The following is a 20,619-nucleotide window of genomic DNA, read 5'->3' as shown; positions in this document are numbered from 1 at the left end:
TCGTTTTTATGACTTTTTACGCCTTACTATACTATGACGTTTTTATGACTTTTTATGCAATACTATACTATGACGTTTTTATGACTTTTTATGCCTTTCTGTAATATAACTTTTTATGCCTTACAATACTATGTTGTATTTATGACTTTTTATGCCTTACAATACTATGTTGTCTTTATGACTTTTTATGCCTTACTATACTATGTCATTTTTATGACTTTTTATGCCATACTATACTATGTCGTTTTCATGACTTTTTATGCCTTACTTTAATACGACTTTTTATGCCTTTCTATACTACAACTTTTTATGACTTACTATACTATGTCGTTTTCATGACTTTTTATGCCTTACTATACTATGTCGTTTTCATGACGTTTTATGCCTTACTATAACATGACGTCTTTTTAAAATTTTATGCCTTACTATACTATGTTTATTGATAATTTTATGCCTTACTATACTATAACGTTTCATGATAATTTTATGCCTCACTATATTATGATGTTTTTTGATTATTTTAAGTCTTATCATACTATGACCTTTTTTGACGTTTTATGCCATACTATACTATGACGTTTTTTTAATATCGTATGTCTTATTATACTATGTTTTTTGATAATTTTATGTCTCACTATACTATGACTTTTTTTGAAAATCTTATGTCATATTATACTATGACTTTTTAAAAATATTTTATATCTTACTATACTATTACTTTTTATGCCTTACTATATCATGATGTTTTTTGAAAATTTTATCCCTTACTATACTATGACATTTTTTGAAGATTTTTTGCCACACTATACTATTACATTTTCATGACTTATTATAGTATGACATTTTACAGGAGGGCAGAATTTTGAAATCTTCTGTTTATTCACTGGTTCATTCACCCCTAAATCAATAAACATGTACTGTATTGAACCGTAAGAGGGAAAACAATGTTCTGTCTTTGTTACTGATACAACATTAACAGTGATTGCGTTCTCTTAGGGACGCCAGGCGAGACTGATGGTTCTCTTCCCTCAAGACGTCGTGCTGCTGTCCTTGGACAATAAGCGTCTGAACATAACATACGAGGTAGTGTAACATTACTCTCCACTGTTGCACAACTGTAAACTTCTTGTAAAGATGGAACATTTTCTAACTCAAACATGCTGCCTGAAACGTCAGTAAATTCATTTCAACTAAGAAGCTAAAATGAAACACTCACTCCACAGTCATTTTATTGTCATCTTTAACAGGGCAGGTTGCCCCGACATGGCATCAGAGCCGTAGAGCGGTCAACACTGTCCGGACGGCTGGAGTTTGAGCTGATAGGTAAACTGTACAAAGCTGTGACACCAGTCCTCTTTTACCTGCAGTGATGGTTACAGTCATCTTATGTAATCACTGTTTTGTTTCAGGTGAGCTGGTGGACCCCTTGCAAGTTTCATGCACCTGCTTGGAGGATTATCAGAACTGGATTTTTCACTTACAACAGGTCAGACTCTAGAACATATAAGACTACCACTAATACGGTCCTTTGAACTTGACATAAACAAGAGATACACAACTGATTTAATATCATTCAAAGCTGCATTAAATTATCTTTTGGCCACTCAGGGGCAGCAGAATTTTGTTCCATTTCTTGATTTAGGGAAAAACAATACTTTCTGCAGTCCTGTTTGAAAGAAATATTCATGAGGGCCCAAGGTGACATCTCGTCGCAACTGTGCATCAACAAGGTTTTTGTCTTTGATCTGCAGCCAGACAGAAGCAGCATCCCTGCGAGTCAGGCTGCTCCTCCAATCGTGCCAAAGCTGCAGAGGAGCAGGAAGGAGTCCCAGGAGCCGATGATTCTTGCCGACCAATGTCAAATCAATGGACGCAGCTGACTCACCAGAAAGCTTGAAATTTTCCTGTAATTACAAAATATAAAACTGTGTAGATAGCATGTACATATTACTTTTATGTCTAATTGTGCCACAAAATGGAGACACAGCAGTGAAGAGGTTCTGAAATGTTATATATCTGGGTGATTTCATCTCTCTGAGAGACTGAAGAGATACTTTTAGTTCTTCTTTCATGTGGGGACAAACTGAAACAAGGCCATGACCTAGATTAAGAGCAGATCACAGCTGAGGAAATGTTAGATGAAGAGATTGTAGAGCTGTAGAGGAACAAACTGTACATACAGGCATACACATGATAGTTTACCTTTTCAGAATAAACTGTTTAAAAGTGGGGTTAGAGAAAATCATTATTTCAACACAAAATAAAATGGAAGAATCAGTTTTTATTTCAGTGGTTAAACATTTACAGTAGTGTGGAGAAATCCAGTAAACATCCAGTGTATTACAGTATTTATATTCATCATGGTATTAGAAATTACTCTGACTGCAACGTTTATAGATATGGAATGTCATAATATCTGTTACATCTTTTTTTCATATAAATTATTGTCAAAAAAAAAGTGAACCATTTTCTACGCTTTATACATGAAGCCATCTACAGTAAAATTCAATTTACATCAGAATCTCCTTAGAGAACAACCAGCTAGAGGAGTATAAATACACATGCTGCAACAGCAACCACTTAAATTACAACTAACAACTTAGATATAGAAAAAAAAAGTAGGGTTACAAACATTTCATGTGCCACTGGTCGAGTTTTTGAATGTTGATTATAGTGGTTCATTAACAACAGGTCTCAGCTCAGTTACACTGTGCTATTGATCATCTGGGGATTTCTACATTTAACGAGGGGAATGGTGTGAATGACGTCGGCCTCAATATGAATCAGTGCTTTTTGTAAAACTGCATTATTTTATTCTGTATTATTAGTGTAATACAATAATGTCGAGCTTTCATTCAACTGGTGCTAAACTGGGGCTTGTCAAAGTTTTATAATTAGTACATTTGAAGATAAATTTGCATATTTACTACACAGGTGGGTAACGTTAATGCGTTCCAAGGTAAATTTGGTATTTTTTTTCCACTTCCCAGTTTTAAAGGGCAAAGCTAGAGTCAGTTTATTTACTTTTACTGTCAACAAATGCCATGAAAAGATCAAAACCTACAATGTGTAAGTTCATTTCTTCACTTTCCAATGTACGTTTCAGCCCCAAGCTCATTTGTTCCTACTGAAGGTGTAAAGTCTTTAAAAACAGACACGTCACAAACATAAAGTTTAATTTATTTTAACAAAAAATCTCTATAATATCCAGTATCTGGACACTAGGACTGCACGATACGAAAAAAACTCATATTGTGATTTTTGTGAAGATATTGTGATTGTGATCTGAGTCATGATTTCAGTTGGAATTTTTAGTTTTTGTAAAAATGTAAAAATGCTGGTGATGTGATTTTTGTTGGTATTGTACAAAACAAACATGTTTCCTTTACATCTGGAGAATATGATTTGTAGGTTGTGGAGTCTCTGTAGCACCACAACACTGATGGTAATAACAATGCACAACAATGTGACACATTTTACCTTTATCAGAAGAACTCCTGCAATTTGGATATTGCACTTTGCCAAATTGTGATTTCAATTATATTTGGATTAGTTGTGCAGCCTAAACTGGGAACTGTAGTTCTTAGCAAATGTTACTCAAACAGGAGTGAACTGTGAAACTGTCAAGGACTAGTTTCAGCGGTGGATTAATACACATTAGATGCTCTAGTCCAGTGGTTCCCAACCTTTTCCAACTCATGGCACCACTTCTGACTCGGTAACTTTTTATTTTAAAGGTAATGATCAAACATTTAGGACTGAACTGAAAACAGGATAATACTGTTTTAAAATATTTAAAAACTGTATTTATATTTTCATTTATTTATCCATGTATTTATGATTACATCTTTTCACCAAAATTGTTCTGTTTTGCAAATGAATTTTTCGGGCCACTTGCAATACCTTCAGCGCCCACCAGTGGGCCCTGGACCACAGGTTGGGAACTGCTGCTCTAGTCAGTATTTACAGCAGCAGGATGTGTGAGTGGATTTCACTATGGAACAGAGGAATAAGCACCATTAAGCTGCGACAGACAAAACATGTAGGCTCTGGTCTTTTCATGGACTTTGTTGACGATAATAAAAATACAGAATATAGTCGGACTAATCCTTTAATGGGATTACAGCGCTGACAAAAAAAGTATTAGTGTAGTGCAGCCTTGTAAAGAGGATCATCTGCTCTTCATTCATGTTACAGCAGAACTGTGAAATTCATCTTTAAACCACCATGTGCATGCAGTAACTACAAACCATTTACAGTCCATACAGGGTGGGGGTCATCCTTTCTAATGGAGCTTATTTTAACAAGGAGGGAAATGAACTGATACGCTGTAGTGCAGTGAAATTAAAGCAGCGAGAACAAAGATGAAAGATTAAAAAGCCTTTGAAGTGTCTGATCAGCTCAGCAGCAGGTGTGTGGGTGACTGTTGTGTGGTAGCGAAACATGAATGAATCTCCTGCACTGCTCAGAGTTTACTGCACAAAGAGGGGCTGAAGTCTGCAGTCACAGACTCCGAGTTAGCCTCATGCTATGTGCTACGAGCTGCTTACTCGTACTGGCTGTGCTGCTGAATGTGCAACAGAGATGCTTGAAGTTTTTCTCTGATTTTAAAATGGTGTTGAAATGCATACCCAGAAAGCATGCATAAAGTAATTGCACATACAAAGTGTAGGAAGTGCAGAGCGGCGAAAACTGCTGATAAAATGTGAATCAACAGACTTTTATTGTATAAAAGCCTGTTATACTAAACTTGTAAAGGAGCAGTAGAAGCTTTTAAAATGTATCCACAGCTAGCATGCTAAAGGAAATGAGACAGCTAAAAATATTAGCTTGTTTTAGAACCTGCATACCACATACGAAGGTCCCACCATCCATCTAAAATCAAAACAATGATCCAGAAGCTTAAAAATGAAACTTAGCTAACTGAAATGCACCTTCAGGAGAAGTGGTCAGTCCTCTCCCTCCAGTTTCTGTGTGACACATTTGATGCGGATGTTTTCCCGGAGGTTTCGGAGGCGCGCGCTGCGACTCGTGATTTCCTCCACGTAGGTTTTGGGGAACCAGCCCCGCTCCCCGTCTGACAGTCTGATGCCCTCCACCCAGCCTGGTGGATCAAACAAAACACGGCGTCTTATTATCTCCTGCTTGGTTAAAGTTCAGCGAGTGAGAAACAGAAAATTAACTTCTTTATCCAGATCCTTACCGTCACTCGTCATGGTCTTAGCGTGGAGGATGTCGGCCTTCTCCAGCGTTAGCTCGTCGTGCTCTTGGGCCTGATAGCTTTTGATGCACTGAACTTGGGATATGTCTGAGAGGAAAAAAAAACAAAATTTAAAAAAAGATGAATGAGAGGAGTGAGAGGTTTCATTCATGGTGAACTTCCAGCTCTCTACTCACCGTCGTTCTCACTGGCCTGCTCGATGTCTTCGAGCGGATCAGATGGAAACATCGCTGTGATCCATCTCTGCTTCCCGCTCCTTCACAGACACAAAACAAACCAGTTGGCCCGTTAGAGCACCGTCTGCCGAAGCGTCTAGAAGTTAGTGAGTTTTGTTGTTACTCACTCGGTGTGTGATTTGAGCAGGATCTGGTGTTTGAGCTGCTGGCCTTCACACAGCTGCAGGTGGAAGATGAAGCCTGAGATGCCCTGCAGCTTCTGACTGAGATCCTTCACTTTCAGCTCTCCTATCTTGGCGTGTACAAACACCATGAACTTCCAAGTACTGTGACAAACAAAAAAAGAAGAAAAGAAAAGCCATGTAACTATCACTGACAGCAAACAGTGCAGAGTTTGTGTTTTGCAGAAAATGAAACAATCCTGATGGAGAGCGGTGCAGTCGTGTTGCTTTCAGCCCGTTTACTGTCACTGTCCTCAGGTCAGATCCATGGTGGAGGGCAGTTGTGTGCATTGCTGTCAGTTACAGGGTTGTTTTTGACACAACCACTGGGAGGCGCCAAAGTTGGAAATGTTTAAATCCTTCACATGATTGCTATAAAAGCCATTACTATGCCCCAGTTTAAAACACGACTCAAAAGTTCCTTGATTTCAGTGCTTTTATCTTTGGTTTTTACTTTTGGTTTTATTTTCTTTTGTCTGTTTTATTGATTTAATTGTTTTAAAATGTATTTGTAATTCTCTCTGATGCTAATCGACTCTTTGTTTCTCTCCTCTGTGTCTTTGTCGTTTTGTTTTTATGTTTGTACAACACTTTGTAACTCAGTTTAGAAAAGTGCTTTATAAATAAAGTTATTATTCTATGGAACTAGAGCACAGCTAGCAGCTGATTATCTTAGATTAGCTTATCTGGAGTCTGTGCTAGCTGCACGTCAATGTCATAAACAACAAGAGTCCCGGAGGTCAGCGCAACGGACTTATTTTTACACTTCACTTTTTATACGGATTAAACAAAATAATATATAAAGTGTTGACAGAGCCAGGCTAGCAGTTGCACCCAGCTCCCAGCCTTTATCCAGCTGCAGAGTTAGCATACAGCTCTCTGCAAGTGTTGTGACATTACAAAGTTCCAGAAGTCCTGACAGCTGGTTTTAAGGCTCAGTTTTTTTTTTTTGCATTTCTTTGTGGACTGAGGCTTTGATACTTTCACAGTATTAATACAGAACCTAGACCTGATCTATAATCACACTACACATGGACAGAGACCTTTAGACTGGATGGAGCTTTAAATGCTCACTGTGTCTGCTCTATATGTTTAAACTTAAGACTATTAAGGCTCATATTAGCTGTGACTTTTGATATTAGTCCTTGGTCTCTGTATCAACTGAACATCACTCACTCCTTCCTCCTGGACAGCAGGAGACAGTCATTGAACAGGTGGAGGTACACGGGCTTGGTGGGTAACTTCAGCTTCGATCCAGAGATGCTCATGGTCTGAGTGTCGACCTCCAGGAGTTCGCCGTGTTTCACCAGCCAGCGGGACTGAGAGATCAGAGGGAAGATCTGCAGAGAAAAGACATGATAAACAAAAATGTTAAAATATGAAGACAAACAAAAAGAAGGAAGTGAATCCTGAACAACAAAGATTCAGTCACCTTTCCCTCAAAATGAATTTTCTTATTGAGGTGAATAAGTTCCTCCATCCTCTTCATTGACTGCACACTGGAGTTACATTCTTTGATGATCTAAGAAGACACATACCAACACAGTCATTACTGCTGTGCCTCACCAGTGATGATGATACTGGTGCTCATCCAACTGGCTATTAAGGTTTTATAATCACCACCTTTTTCAGCTCGTTGAAAGCTTTCGTGGCGGTGTCCTCATCCCGAGAGCCCGGCGTCGTCCTCTTCAAGATATTCTGAAAAATAAAGACATTTTTGAAAATACGCCAGGGAGTGAATAATCCTCCTGTCATGCTCCACTGGGGAAAGAACCTGCTGCGGCAAACTGCTCGTCCAGTCCCGATATTACCTCATTTACAGTTTCACGTAATTGAGTTTCAAGTGCGAACACGAATGAATTCTGCGGCAAACGTTTAATCACGTACCTCCACCAGCATTTTAAGCCGTGTGATCCTCTGAAATGGGAGGATTAGAAAAGAGGTCAGAGGAAGTCTTTGGCAGATGGGGTCCTCCTCCAAACGAGCCAGGATGCCGGGGAAACGAGGGTTGTCGTGCCTGAGAGGACGAGACGAGGAAACTTACAGAAACACTTTAATGACTTTTAGAGAAGCTGAGTGAAAATTACAGCAAGTTATTTTATCCTGACAAAGACATAAAAAAAAAAAAAGAAAAATCTGATGCTCAACTCAAAACAAACCATCTGCAAGTCAAGTCATGCAGGTGTAAAACCACACCTGAGCACCATCAGAGGAAGTTATGGACATCCAGCATGAAACAATAGGACTTTATTCACTGCAGCCATGAATGTGCACAGAGAGATCGTTCCTGCATATGCATATATGCATCTATATATATCTTCCTGTTTGCTGGAGAAACTATGGAAATCAAAATGCAAACCACATTTTCTTTGACTGTCCTGTCATCAGAAACTATTAGAGAAAGATACAAAAGATGTTTTCTAATGTGAAATCCCTCTAGAAATGAAGACGATATATTTTGGATATAAACCTGAAGAAAGGCTGAAAAGACATAAATATTAAATGAACATACTGCTGGTGGCTGGTAAAAAGAATCTTACCAGGAAATGGTTTTCACAGGAGAGCCCAACTCTAAATGTGTGAACGGACTTTTATAAAATGAAGAAAACAGCATTTGTCGACAAATTGGAACAATGTATATGGGCCTGATTTTATTTTCACAAATCAATAATTTCGTATAAAGAAAAGAATCACTCTCTACCGGTTCATGGTTCTTTTTCATTGACGTTTTTTTTTTTCCTTTTTATATAAATAAACTTTGTTAAGAAGTATTCTGAGATCTGAGTCAAACCAGTGAGTATATGTCAAATACATTCAGTCTGAAATCTGAGGGACAAACATCTGACAGAGACTGAAAGTCAACACAGTCAACATGTTGTGAATAAGACTAGTTTCACATGCTAGAACATATATTCTTCATGCAAATAGAAAATAATGATTAAAATGTTGTGCAGATGTGCTCATTTCCAGGTGATAATAAACCTCATATGATCAATATCTGTCCGAGAAGTCTGAGTGTCAGTGCTGCACAAATACACTGTATGAAATATAATAAAGGAAATATTTGTTTGATGCTGAATGTCAATAAAAAAAAACAAATTAAAATAAGTTCAGGTTTGTTTTCCACATCAGGCTCTGGTTTCTTATGAAGCAGTTACTCACAACAAACGCTGGTATGTCTGCTCCTGGTAAGCCTGGTTGGTCACATAAGGTAAATAAACCCTTCTCAGAGCCGGGCAGTGATTCAGGACAATGTCACACACATCGAAACGCAGGATGTCTTCCTCCAGTCTGTGTTCCAGGTCCTGAAGAAACCTGCCGGCAACAGGTGAGCAGGAAAACACACTCAGGAGGAGGAGACGCGATAACGGAGGTGTGAACACAAAGGGAGGTATCGTGGCATTTCACCTCACCTCTCACTGACGTCTTTGACCTCAGGCAGCTTGGAGAAGAGCCACTGCTTATCCTGCGCTCCGAGACAGTCGGCGAGCTCCTGCGACAACATGAAGTGGTCCACGGCGATGGTCAAGCTGCGGATGTACGACGCTTCAGAAGTCACCAGCTCAAACTTTGCCTGAGTTTGACGAGGACACAGGAAGTCAGCGAAACAGATAAAAACCAAGAATTATAAGAACCTGTGATGAGTCTCACTCACCTCCTGTAACTTCCTCTCCTCGTTGCTGAAGTTGTCGAGCTGGCCGCTGGTTCGTACGTCAGGTATGTCCTGCCACAGCGCGAAGGCAGAACCTCGGGAGGAGCGAAAGGAGCTGGATGGAGACAGATTCGATGGAGACGGCGTCCCGTCGGACCCCTCGTCCCTCAGCCCCTCCTCCTCTGTGCCCGGCTCCTTCCCTTGTTGCCTCTGGATCTCTCTGTTGATGGCGACGTCACTGTATTCCTGGTACAGAATCGCTGCAGGAGTCAAACAGAAGAAACGTTGACATTCAGAAAGACGGTTACAGAGGAATGTGTAGAAAGTTTAAATAAATGCTATAGCAACAATTTCTTTTAGGGAAACTTACAACTAGGCAGAAACCTTGACAAGCGATTGGAGGTTCCAACAGTTGGAAGCGTGCTGAAGTCTTCTTCTATGGATTTCTTTCTCATGCTGTGAAGAAAATGTGAAAAGGCTTTAACACACGACCTTTAATTTTCCTACTCGTTATATTGAAATATTTTAAGTGTGTGTTTACCTGAGTTTTGTGCTCCACCGATGCAGAGGCATCCCACTGTCACTGCTGGGCAGAGGAGGCGCGGGTCCTACAGGACTGTGGGGGGCGCTATCACTAGAGCCTCCTGAGCTGCGGTGCTTAGAGTTGTTCTTATCTGGAGACGATAAACAGCAGGTCGTGCAGAAGTAAGGTCAAAGGAAGAGGTGAGACGCCTCGTGTGTTAAAGGGTCTTGACATGTTGTTGTTGTTAAAGGCTCCTGTTTGGCAATGCACCAAACATATACATTTCATAGCCTTTTAAGGAGAGGTGACAAGAAATAAAGATGGAGATGAAGTGCAACAAAGGTCTGCTAGTAGGGATGCAGCAATGCCAACATCTTACAGGATAGGTTCCTGTTTTTTCAAGTCTGTCTTAAAGAAACAGTTACATCCATCCGTGCTCTCGAACATGCTTCCAATAGGAGTGATGGGAGACAAAATCCACTGTCCTGTCTCTGTGAAAATTATATTTCAAAGTTTATCTGAAGTTTAAGTTTATTAAATCAAGTGGATATATTCCAAAAAATTAAACTAAATATTTCAGTGCAAAATTCACTCTCTGTATTTCCATGTGTGTTCCATTCAGTTTATACTGAAACAAAAAAGAGAAAACATTTGCATTTGAGAAGCTGGTACCAGCAAATGTTGGTCATTAATTAATAAATTCTCAAAAATGTTGATTGATCTTCTGTCAGTACATATGAAGTCTGATTTAAGTTTATTAAGTGATGTTTGTGGAGCTCTAATACTAAACTAAACATTCACGACAAATTGAAGGAAAGTCCTGAATAAATAAGTACAGTGTGTTTAATGACACTGAGTTTGAACAGAAGGTTTGATGAGTATGAAGACAGACTGCGCTCCAGTGAAATGTCCCCGTGGTGTTGGATGTGTCGTGTACTCACAGTCAGGGTTGGGGCTGAGGCTGTTGGAGCTCTGTCTGTCCCTGGAGGCCACCCGAGCCGACAGAGACTTCCCCAGCTTCAGGGTGAAGGAGTTCTTCCTCTGAGACAGCTGAAGTCTGGAGATGAGCTCCGAGGCCGAGAAGCGCCGCCGCTCCTGGTCCCCCTGACGGCCGCGTGACAAACAGCTCCCCCCTGCGGCACTGGACGTCTCCACGCTCCCGCCGTCCTCCCTCGCCCCCAGTATCGAGTCCTCTATTATCTGCAGTGGTTCTGCAGGCAGATTAAAAATGTCATCTGCTGTGCCGTCTGTGGATGACGGACTCGAAACGGCCTCCAGGGAAGATAATCCACTGAGGTCCTCCTCCAGGAAAGATGCAAAGGGTCCAGGGAAGATGTAGTCTGCATCCAGGATCGGGCTGCCGAGAGATTCATCGCTTGGGCTGTCGGGAGAATAAACCTGCATCTTTCGCCCTGGAAACAAACAGGAAACATTTAAAGTGTTTTAAAGCCTCATCTGTGAATGTCAACTTCAAAAATGAAATAAGCTGCACACTCACGGATTGACTTCTCCTTCAGTGAACCTTGTGATGTCCTCCTCTGTGGCCGGCGGGAGCCCGGGCTCTGTAACTCAGGACCTTCAGGTGAGGAAGGTAACTGAGATTCCCACGAGTCTGTGTTTGTGTACAGAGAGGACAGAGGGAACGACAGAGGGAGGCTCAGAGCTGCGTGGAGAGGACGACATACTGTGGTGACGGTTCGTGGCTTTTCAGTCCCATTGCGGCGTTCACGCTCTCCATCAGCAGCAGCTGTATGAGAGTTCAAAGTCAGTGTTTCATGTTCATTTTCTGCCCTGTGGCAGCCGTTCTGCATGTCATTCAGTTCATTCAGCGTGTGTCTGAAACCATTCAGTGGCAGCGAGTGTGTTTTATATTGTGCATCTGGAACAACAGCTGGCCTCGGAGAGCCCAGGCCGTTCAGTTTAGGAGTCACTGGTGGTTGGAGCTCAATAAAAGCCAGGGTTTCCTGCTGGCACACGGCGACATGCTTGTGATGGCACGGGTGGAGGAGAGGCCTGTCATCCTGGGCCTCGCTCAGAGCCTGGGACTCTCCTGAGCCAGGGATCCACATGCTGGGACTCTCTCCTCGGCTGCGAAAAGCGTGAAGGTGGGGCTGGAAATCAGGAAAAGGTGAGAATCCATACCCGGGGAGCATGGCCGAACGAACACATGGGAGCTGCAGGAGGAGAGAGGGGGAAAGAAAACTTAGATTCAAGCCAAGTGAACACTGAAGGTTAATGCCCATAAGCTATAAACTATTCAGAAAAGTTGGCATAGGAATGACTTTCTGTAAGCTCACAGACAGACAGACAGACAGACAGACAGACAGACAGACAGACAGACAGACAGACAGACAGACAGACAGTCCTAGACTTAGCAAGATGGACCCTGAAACTATTGACACGTGCAGGATGTTTCCCAGTCTTCACACACACACACACACACACACACACACACACACACACACACACACACACACACACACAAAAAGAAACACACCAGCTCCAGACCGAATACCACAACAGACAAGAGGAAGAGCGCACATCCTCAGCACTCTCACCTTTCACCTGAGATCTATAGTCATCAATCACTCTGGTTGTTGGTCTACCTTCCTGTCGGGCCTACGTTAGCGAGCAGGCTCCTTCTCTGGCTGAATATTTACAGTGAACGTCTGTTGAAAACCCAGTAGTGGGTTATAAAATTAGCTCCTGTGACAGGCTGTTTAAACACACCAGTGGAGCTCCGTCTCTTCTTACCCTGCTGCTTCCTGAGCAGGTAATCCTCAACGTCTGACTTAAACACCAGGTGAAATGAATGGTACAGACACACACACACACACACACACACACACACACACACGCACACACACACACACACACTCACATGCACAGTGGGACACAGAGGTAAATCGGTTTAATATTTTGTATTTAGATCAAACAGCTAAGACATTTAGTATTTGTTCTCTGGGGTCTTAAACCTTTGTGTTTTCGTGAAGCTGCAGCATGTACCTAGCATGCTACATACTAGCTAGCATGTATGTAGCAAAGCAACTTTTCAAAGCTGATTTCCTGTGTTAATATGGAGGTTGTATGGAGGACCAGGAATGTCACAAGAAAAGTAGAAAAAGCATTTTCTTAATTTCATATTTTAATTATTAAGCATTAAAATAAAATAATTTATAAATGAATGATTATTCCATCAATAAGTACTTGAGATTTAAAAATGGCAGCATAAAACTCATTAAATACACCATTTAGAAATATATTTAGTAAATCATGAATAAATAATAGAATTTGAAAAACTATTTTAAAAAGGCATTTTACAAATGGGAACACATACCTGGATTCCCTCTTCAATTTCCATTTCCTTTTCCTATTAGCTAATTTATTTGCTTAGTCATTTAGCTTCTCCTTCTAGCCTCTCCATTTACCCAAGCTAAACCAGGCAAAACAATCCCAACTGGCCATGAGATGGAACAAGCTCTCTGATTGGTTGGAGAGCTAAAGGGTCTTATAGGGTTTTACAGCACTGAACGCCTAGAGTGTCACAGAAGGGCTGAATAGAGAAGCTAAATGGCTAAGCTAATCAATTAGCTAATAGGCAAAGGAAAAGCAGCTGGAAAAAGGAAATGGAAATTGTAGAGGGAATCCAGGTATGTATTTTCTTTTTTTTGGAAAACGTTTTTTCATATTTCTGCTACCGATCAAATAAAAGTATAGGCATTGCCATTGGCCAATCGTCACTGTTGTACCTGTTTTCATACGTTTGCGGACACAGGATTGGACATAACCAGGAAGAAAACAGAAAAGCAGTAAAAGGAAACAAATTGGGTTTATTTGAAACTATGAAATTTGTGCATTTTCAAAAAAAAAAAAAAAAAACTGGGAAAATTTGTGTCCCAGGAAAAAGTATTAATTTTCTGGGACAGTGGCTCAAAAAAGAAAACAAACCCTGGGAAAACCAGGACGTGTAGCAACCCTAGCTACAGTATGTAGATAGCATTTAGCCAAAAGAGCTGATTTCCTGTGTAAATATTGAGCTTTTAATGGTGTGTCTCCTTTTTTTCTATTTGTTCAGAGAGTGCAAAAACAACACAAGAAATACACACATATAACTACAAACACAAGTCAGTTAGCGACAGCTCGAGCCAAATGCAGAAGTTACTCTTTAGTTTCAGTTCTCCAAACATTTTTTTTCCCAGGTTTTTTCCCCCACAAAATCCAAAAAATACAAAAATTAACTATTTGCTCTCTGAGGTCAGTCTCATCCCTGTGGCTTTATTTGAGTCAACAAGGAAAGCTAGGTAACATTTACACAGCAATAAGTTAGCTTAGCCAAATTAGCTGACAAAATTAGCTTACTGTGACCCAGTTGAAAACCTTGACAGACTAGTTTTGTCTTTAACGAGACAAAATGTGAAGACCGAAAGTTCATTCCTGATATTGGAAACAGCAGTTGATAAAAGACATTCTCACACAAGGTCCATTTAGTAGCTTTTCTGGAGCTTTTGTTTATATCATATGATCTTTCTCAGCAGCAAACTTATCTCACTTTTAAAAATGGAAAAATTGTTTGTTGCGATAAAATGTCATATGAAGCGTATGAGATAATAAAACTGTTGTTGACAGGGCAGTCACACTGCTTTCCATCTTATGTTTCTCCATAAGCCCCCCCCCCCCAAATTACTATTGTGTGGTGCATTGTGGGAGAAAACTACAAACTAAACTCTGATTTTTCTAAGCACACTTCCCTTCATCATTATTCCACTATAAACTGCTACATACTCTCTAAAAAATACTTTACTGTACGGTGTCAAGGTCACACTGGGACTGTTAATTGTTAACTTTTTTATCTCTTTTATGTATTTGTTCACACACACGAACACAAACACACACACACACCACCCACCCACACACACACACACATAGATCATAGATAACCCTAAGGAATTATACCCGTCAATTCATGTATTTTTTAATTTGTAATTTAGAGTTTAATTATCATAGTGACATGCTGTAAATCTTTATGAGATACATATATTTTACGTTATAGTTAGCAGTATCACTTTAAACTGTACACCTGTAATTTACATGAGCGTGTGGGGGTGTCACTTTAGAGGATAAAGACATAGATTAATGCTTTTCCTGAAAGTATAACTGTTTATAATGATGTTTGTTTGCCTTGAGAATCAGACTGTAAATCATAGTTTACCTTTTTATTGCATGCACATGTGCTGTATGATGTGAATGCGGGGCTGCTGAAAAGCCACACCTGTTCTTTTAGCAATGGTAGGCTGCCCTGTCAGTCCTACCGCACATGCACGCACGCACATACACACAAACACACACACACACACACACACACACACACACACACACACACACACACACACACACACACGGTAGTCCAGGCACAAATGGTTACCTGTTTCCCGCTGCAGACAAAGGCAGCCTTTATCTGTGTGCCTGGGCCAGGCTGCCCTGAGCACAGGACACCTGAGAGGGTGTGGGAACTGCTTATACTAATCCACTCGTATAGTGCAGCCACTGAGCCATATAAACACATCCAGAGCACAGCTGCATAATGAAACAAGCTTATTGGTGTCTGGAAGTGATTACTGCCTGGTTATGCTGTAATCCTGCTGTAGATGTACAGCATTATCTAAACTTTAGTTACCTCTATCTCTGTCCTATGAGATCCAGTGTGAATTATTTCCTTGTTTACAGTGTAGGAATAGTATTTTAGTTTGTATCCTAATGAATGAATGTTCACATAATCCTCCACCAACAGACAACTCATCATAAATCAACAAACTCTTTGTTGAAAATTAGTTACGTGCTCATTCGATTGAGATCCCAAAAACTGACAATAAGCCTCTTCGACACATTTATCAAAACACAAAAGCATCCGATTACACGTACTGCACATTCCTCGCGCCGATACAATTATATCATGCTATTAAAATTTCAATTCCAAAGAGGTGTAATTTCCCTTGTCATAGCAGGGTGTTATTTGTGACTGTTATGGACTTTGCTGCCAGTGTCTCCCCCCTGTAATTTCACTAGGCTGCTCTAAGACGGCGTGTCTGCGTACGGCAGTTAATGAATGGCACTGTTGCATGCCTTTAATGCCAGCAGCCATGTGAGGAGCATTTTTTTTTTTTTTTTAATTGTGATAGTCTTCATCTTAAAGGACTCAGAATAATCCTTTAATGGAGCGCATCACAGAAATATGAGCATAAATCAACTGCTGATTCAGCGTCATGACAGAGTCCAATGTTGTGTAATTGAGTAATTAAAGTTTGTTTGATGTTTGGGGGGAGGGGAGGGGGTGGGGGTGTTAAAACAAATGGATTCTCTGTTGGAGCTGTTTGTGGTTCAGGAAGGTGAAGACATTTCTACACTGTTTATGTTTCCAGTGTTAGGGAGTGCGATGTTTTAAAGGGGCAGGATGGAAGACGTCTAATGTTTCACAGACGACAGTGATCATTGTAAATTAAGAGCTTAATTCATTTAAAGAAATACCTCGCCTCTGAACATAATGCAGCCAGAAATGACATATTTTCTGTAGCAGTTAAGTCGTATAGAAAACATAATTTCTAGGAGACTGGGTCGCTGTCTAATAAGATGGAAACAGCAGTCAGCTTTGTTCAGTGTCGTCCTACAGATCCGACTGTCAGACGTCAATATATCATGCAAACATCAACATCAAGCATCAGACAAGTGAAACACGAGTCTGGCTGTGATCGTTTGGCTCTGACTTTCAAACTCAAAATAAAAAAACAAAACAAACATGGCAGCTGATCTAGAAATCTCAATTTATATCTAAACTACCAAATCAACTTCTAATAGTTTATTAAACACTTTTCACATTTCTGACCAACTCACTGACACTTTTCACGTCCTCAGTTTGGGGTTTTCCCAGGAATAAGTCTTCTATATTTTTCTTTCTGTCAAAAATAAATCCCATGAAAAGATAAGAAAACAACAACAAACTGATCCAACTATGAATATGAGAATTGTAGTTCATTAATTTAATCTATTCCCACATATAAAGTCCCACTGCACTAAACAGTAACAAGAGCCACAAAACTGTACGAACCCACAGATGAAAATAGTCAAACAAACAAATGCATTTCAGTTACATTTGCCAAAAACTGCAGCTCCCCGAAATAATTGAGCTTTTTTCTTTTAATTTAAACTATATATTTGTGAAAAACGTTAAAAGATAAACAGTTTCTTTAGTCCTTTGGAGAAGTGAAGTCAGAAACTAATGAGAGACGAAGAAACGCATGACAAAAACACAGAATATAAGCAGCCTGATCCGTTAATCATGACGGACTCACGGTCGGATTAACAGTGCTGACCGGTGCTGCTGGGGCTCGGCCTGGTGGCAGCGTTGATCGTGACCAACCCTTAACCCTGAACTAAGAATCAGATCTCACTGAAATGATTTTTGTCACTGTATCAGTGTTAAAAAATAAACATTTGCACTTTCTCAGGCTTATGATGAGTTGTGTGTGTGTTTGTAGTTGCTGTGTGAGGGGTGGGTGCAGGGTTTGTCAGTGGTTTATTTTGTTGGTCTCCACAGTCTGTTCAGGCTGAAACTGAGCTTCTGAAACTAAGTCTGGCTTTGGAAGGACAGAGATTTCAAACTGTTAAAAGTCACTTTCAGTCCTTTAGGTTGATATGAAACAATAATCCAAAAACCTTTTGAGTTTCAAGACATTTCCAAACTTCCTACTGACTTTTCAGCTGCATCAACCGAGAAGAAACATTTCAGCTTTAAAGACAGAAAAGCCTCATAGTGAAGTCAACAACACAACAAATACTAAAGCAGTGTTACTGTTCAAATACTTCTTCAAATACAAGGTGATCTCTATGTACGTAACCTGGTTCCTGGCCTCTTTAAATAAAGGTCGAAGCACTGATGCTGCGTCTCTGGTCGGAAAAAACAACAGAGCCAATCAGAGCTTCGCTGGCGGGACGAAGTGACATTATGTTCCTGTGCCAGAAGTTAAATTATTGACTTAAGTTAAATTAAAGAAACAATAGTCTGCGTTGTACTGACCGTGTACTGTAATCAGAATGTCAGTGGTTTGATTCCGACCTGGGACCTCGGCTATCAAATAAAGATAAATACATCCCAAAATCAAACACTTACATCTGTGTATTTCTTCAGTTGTGTTCAAGAATGTTAAGCTAGCGGCTCCGAGCGATCTATTCTATTTATATGTTTATTCATTCAGCTTGTGAGATCATTAAACGTCCTGTAAACGTCAAACTGATGGATCATTCTGAGTCGTTTTCACTGTTGACACGTGGCTGATTAAAATCTGGACGTCCAGCCGACTTACATTTGATCAAATCACGTTTAAACCTCCTGCAGGAAAATGACAGCGTCTTCCCCCCTCCCCCACACGCTCTCCGCCCGTGAGCATGAGCCCGGTGTGTTTGGTCAGACGGACCGGAGTGTCCTGACAGTGTGGTGCGACCAGCTCGTGTGTGTGTGTGAGATCGCAGGTTAACTCAGTCGCATCAGGCCACTAATTGACAACCAGTAGACTAAAGAGCCCAGCATTGTCTGCAGGGACAAGACATGACATCACCCAGCGTCACCGTCCTCCTGCGCTCAGTGGTTTTTTTTCACGAAACCGAGTTTTTGTAACACAAAAGTTATTAGTGTTTGTGTTACTTCTCAGCAGAGGAAATATGAACACTCCCTTGTGTTTACTGAGGCCGTGTAGTTACGCTGAGTTATTGCCGGCTGCTGCCTTGATACACAAACCTCAAATCTTCCTCTGCGCTGGTTTTCCTCCAATTTATTTTGATGCGAATTATGACGTGTTGACATAAAAACGATCAGGGGCAACTTGCAACTTGCTGTTTTAATTCAGACATTATGCAATAAATTCCTCTGCTTGTTTGAAGCTGGCAGGTTTAATAAATAATGTGGTTTTGAAAATTTTTGGACCAGTAAAACTTCCCTTTTGTTAACTGATCTGACAGTGAACATCTATAAGACCTGGATGGAAAGCCAGGAAGTATCTGCATCGGTATTTTAATGGGCTTCATCTAAATCTCTCTGTCAAAACTCCTCAGCCTGAATTCCAGTCGCAGAGAAAAAACAACAGACGTCAAGGTGACGTCTGTTGTTTTTTTCTTCCTGTAAGGTCAGATGCCAGTTGAGTGAATTCAGGTCAGGGAGTTTCTTGGTATTCGTTCCTCTTCCATCCTCCACCCACTGAGACAGGTGAGCACCCCAGAGGCTACAGAGGAGGCGGTTTTTGGGTGGGGGGTTGGGGGGGGTTACCCAAATGTTTACACATGGTGTGGGTCCTCCTAATCCTCCTCTAAAGCCTCAGGCAACTTACCCACGACCTTCTAAGACACCATGAAGATGCACACTGACAACATGGCTTACGGTCACACAAAGCTATAACACACACCTGAATGAGTGTGTTTGTGTGTGTGTGTGTGTGTGTGTGTGTGTGTGTGTGTGTGAGATGCTATCAGCCTTTAAATGAAGGAGACAAGCCGTGCGATGCCTTCCCTGACCTCGTCTCGCTCAGCGCCAACAGGAAGGGACAAACAGCAATCTCTCATTTAAAAGCCTGAAAAAATGGCGACCATCTCACACGTAAACGCCAAGACTTTTGGACCTTTAACCTCCCGCTCCCCCCCTCCCCCCTTCACTTCACTCTGCCACCATAACAACTGCAGTCAGATAAGCTGAAACAGAGCAGACGCACAACCTCGACAGTAAAAGACACAAAGGAGCTATTGACAAACTTATGGAAATAACCAGATCTAATTATGGTGCTTTGTCATAAGTCACAAAAGCTACAGAGCTGATGGAGGAGGCCGAGGATCCAACACACAGTAAATCCAGAAAATCTCATAATGAGTACCTCCTGACACACCGCGGTGATCCGTGTGCAGCGAGATCCTAAGAAAAGGAGTTGCTGATTCAGGATTTTCTTTTGGCAGGTTACATGAACATATGAAAAGTTAAATCCGGCACATTTTAAGCCACAGTGAGAGAGAGAGAGAGAGAGAGAGAGAGAGAGAGAGAGAGAGAGAGAGAGAGCGAGAGAGCAAGAGAGAGAGAGGGGACAACATGCCGCAAAGGGCCACAGGTCGGACCCGGAGCTGGGACCTGACAGGTGCTCCACCAGGTGAGAATATTTCTTGATGGATCACGGTTATCAAAACATTCAAAAACATGCTCCACTCTATCCGCAAAAACAAAAATCTTTTACAAACAACTCGACATGAGTCAGTTTCATGAACAATTTCTTCAACAACATGTGGAATAATCGGGACAGGGTGGGGAGGTTTTGGGATTTGGTGACAATAAGAAAATAGGAAATATAACCCACCTCCACCATTCGCTGCCAATCAAGAATGCCGAGCCTTATCCTTTAATCCATCCTCATAATTAAAGTGATAATTAAAGTTTTCCATTGTTCAACCAATCATGTCAGCGGCAGATGTTTTTGTAGTAACTGAGTCACGTCAAAGGAAGAAGGTGCCGCGGTGAGTGTGTTTCAGATTTGTTTGTTCGGGTCTAAATTCATTGAGGAGGAGGAGGCTGGCTTTGCTGTGCTCAAACTGTCAATCACTTTGCACTTTGATTCTGATCTGATCCTTTGCCACCGAGCTTTCAAGAGGCTGACCTACTTTGCAACAAACTGCTGATGCATCTTTCGCGTTCATCTGCTCTTGTTCACTCGCGTGCTTCTTCCTTTGCTGCTTTTGAACGCTCTGCTCCACTTCTTTTTTTTCCCCAGCTGAGCACCAGCAGTTCCCCCCCACCCCCCACCCCC

At 41.0% G+C, this 20,619-nt stretch overlaps 2 protein-coding genes across 3 annotated transcripts in view; one reads left to right on the top strand and one right to left on the bottom strand.

The window, feature by feature from the left end:
- Positions 1-1,000: 1,000 nt before the first annotated feature.
- LOC111656218 (rho guanine nucleotide exchange factor 7-like) lies at positions 1,001-2,230 on the top strand. Its single transcript, XM_023407861.2, has 4 exons — positions 1,001-1,083; positions 1,248-1,323; positions 1,410-1,486; positions 1,752-2,230. The coding sequence occupies exons 1-4, from the start codon at positions 1,015-1,017 to the stop codon at positions 1,878-1,880; spliced, it is 351 nt and encodes a 116-aa protein (XP_023263629.1). The 5' UTR covers positions 1,001-1,014; the 3' UTR covers positions 1,881-2,230.
- arhgef19 (Rho guanine nucleotide exchange factor (GEF) 19) overlaps positions 1,205-20,619 on the bottom strand; it is a 24,846-nt gene continuing 5,431 nt past the window's right edge. The window contains exons 2-17 of one of the 2 annotated variants that reach the window (XM_087174416.1): positions 11,292-11,967; positions 10,735-11,205; positions 9,812-9,944; positions 9,641-9,726; positions 9,274-9,530; positions 9,032-9,192; positions 8,781-8,933; positions 7,506-7,635; positions 7,242-7,316; positions 7,051-7,140; positions 6,795-6,958; positions 5,565-5,723; positions 5,398-5,477; positions 5,204-5,308; positions 4,935-5,104; positions 1,205-1,904 (exon numbers count right to left, since the gene is read on the bottom strand). In XM_087174416.1, coding sequence (XP_087030542.1) covers positions 4,950-5,104; positions 5,204-5,308; positions 5,398-5,477; positions 5,565-5,723; positions 6,795-6,958; positions 7,051-7,140; positions 7,242-7,316; positions 7,506-7,635; positions 8,781-8,933; positions 9,032-9,192; positions 9,274-9,530; positions 9,641-9,726; positions 9,812-9,944; positions 10,735-11,205; positions 11,292-11,946 — 2,874 coding nt within the window. In that variant the 5' untranslated portion in view covers positions 11,947-11,967 and the 3' untranslated portion in view covers positions 1,205-1,904; positions 4,935-4,949. Of the gene's footprint in view, positions 1,905-2,261; positions 5,105-5,203; positions 5,309-5,397; positions 5,478-5,564; positions 5,724-6,794; positions 6,959-7,050; positions 7,141-7,241; positions 7,317-7,505; positions 7,636-8,780; positions 8,934-9,031; positions 9,193-9,273; positions 9,531-9,640; positions 9,727-9,811; positions 9,945-10,734; positions 11,206-11,291; positions 11,968-20,619 lie in introns of those variants that run through there. The other variant, XM_023407860.2, reaches the window with a different exon arrangement.

This window comes from Seriola lalandi, unplaced genomic scaffold, assembly GCF_002814215.2.
Source record: "Seriola lalandi dorsalis isolate HSWRI2012SDOR001 ecotype SW California unplaced genomic scaffold, Sedor1 jcf7180002054349, whole genome shotgun sequence".
Taxonomy (NCBI): Eukaryota; Metazoa; Chordata; class Actinopteri; order Carangiformes; family Carangidae; genus Seriola; species Seriola lalandi.
Note: the sequence above shows the minus strand (reverse complement) of the source record. Positions and strands in the feature narration are given on the sequence as shown.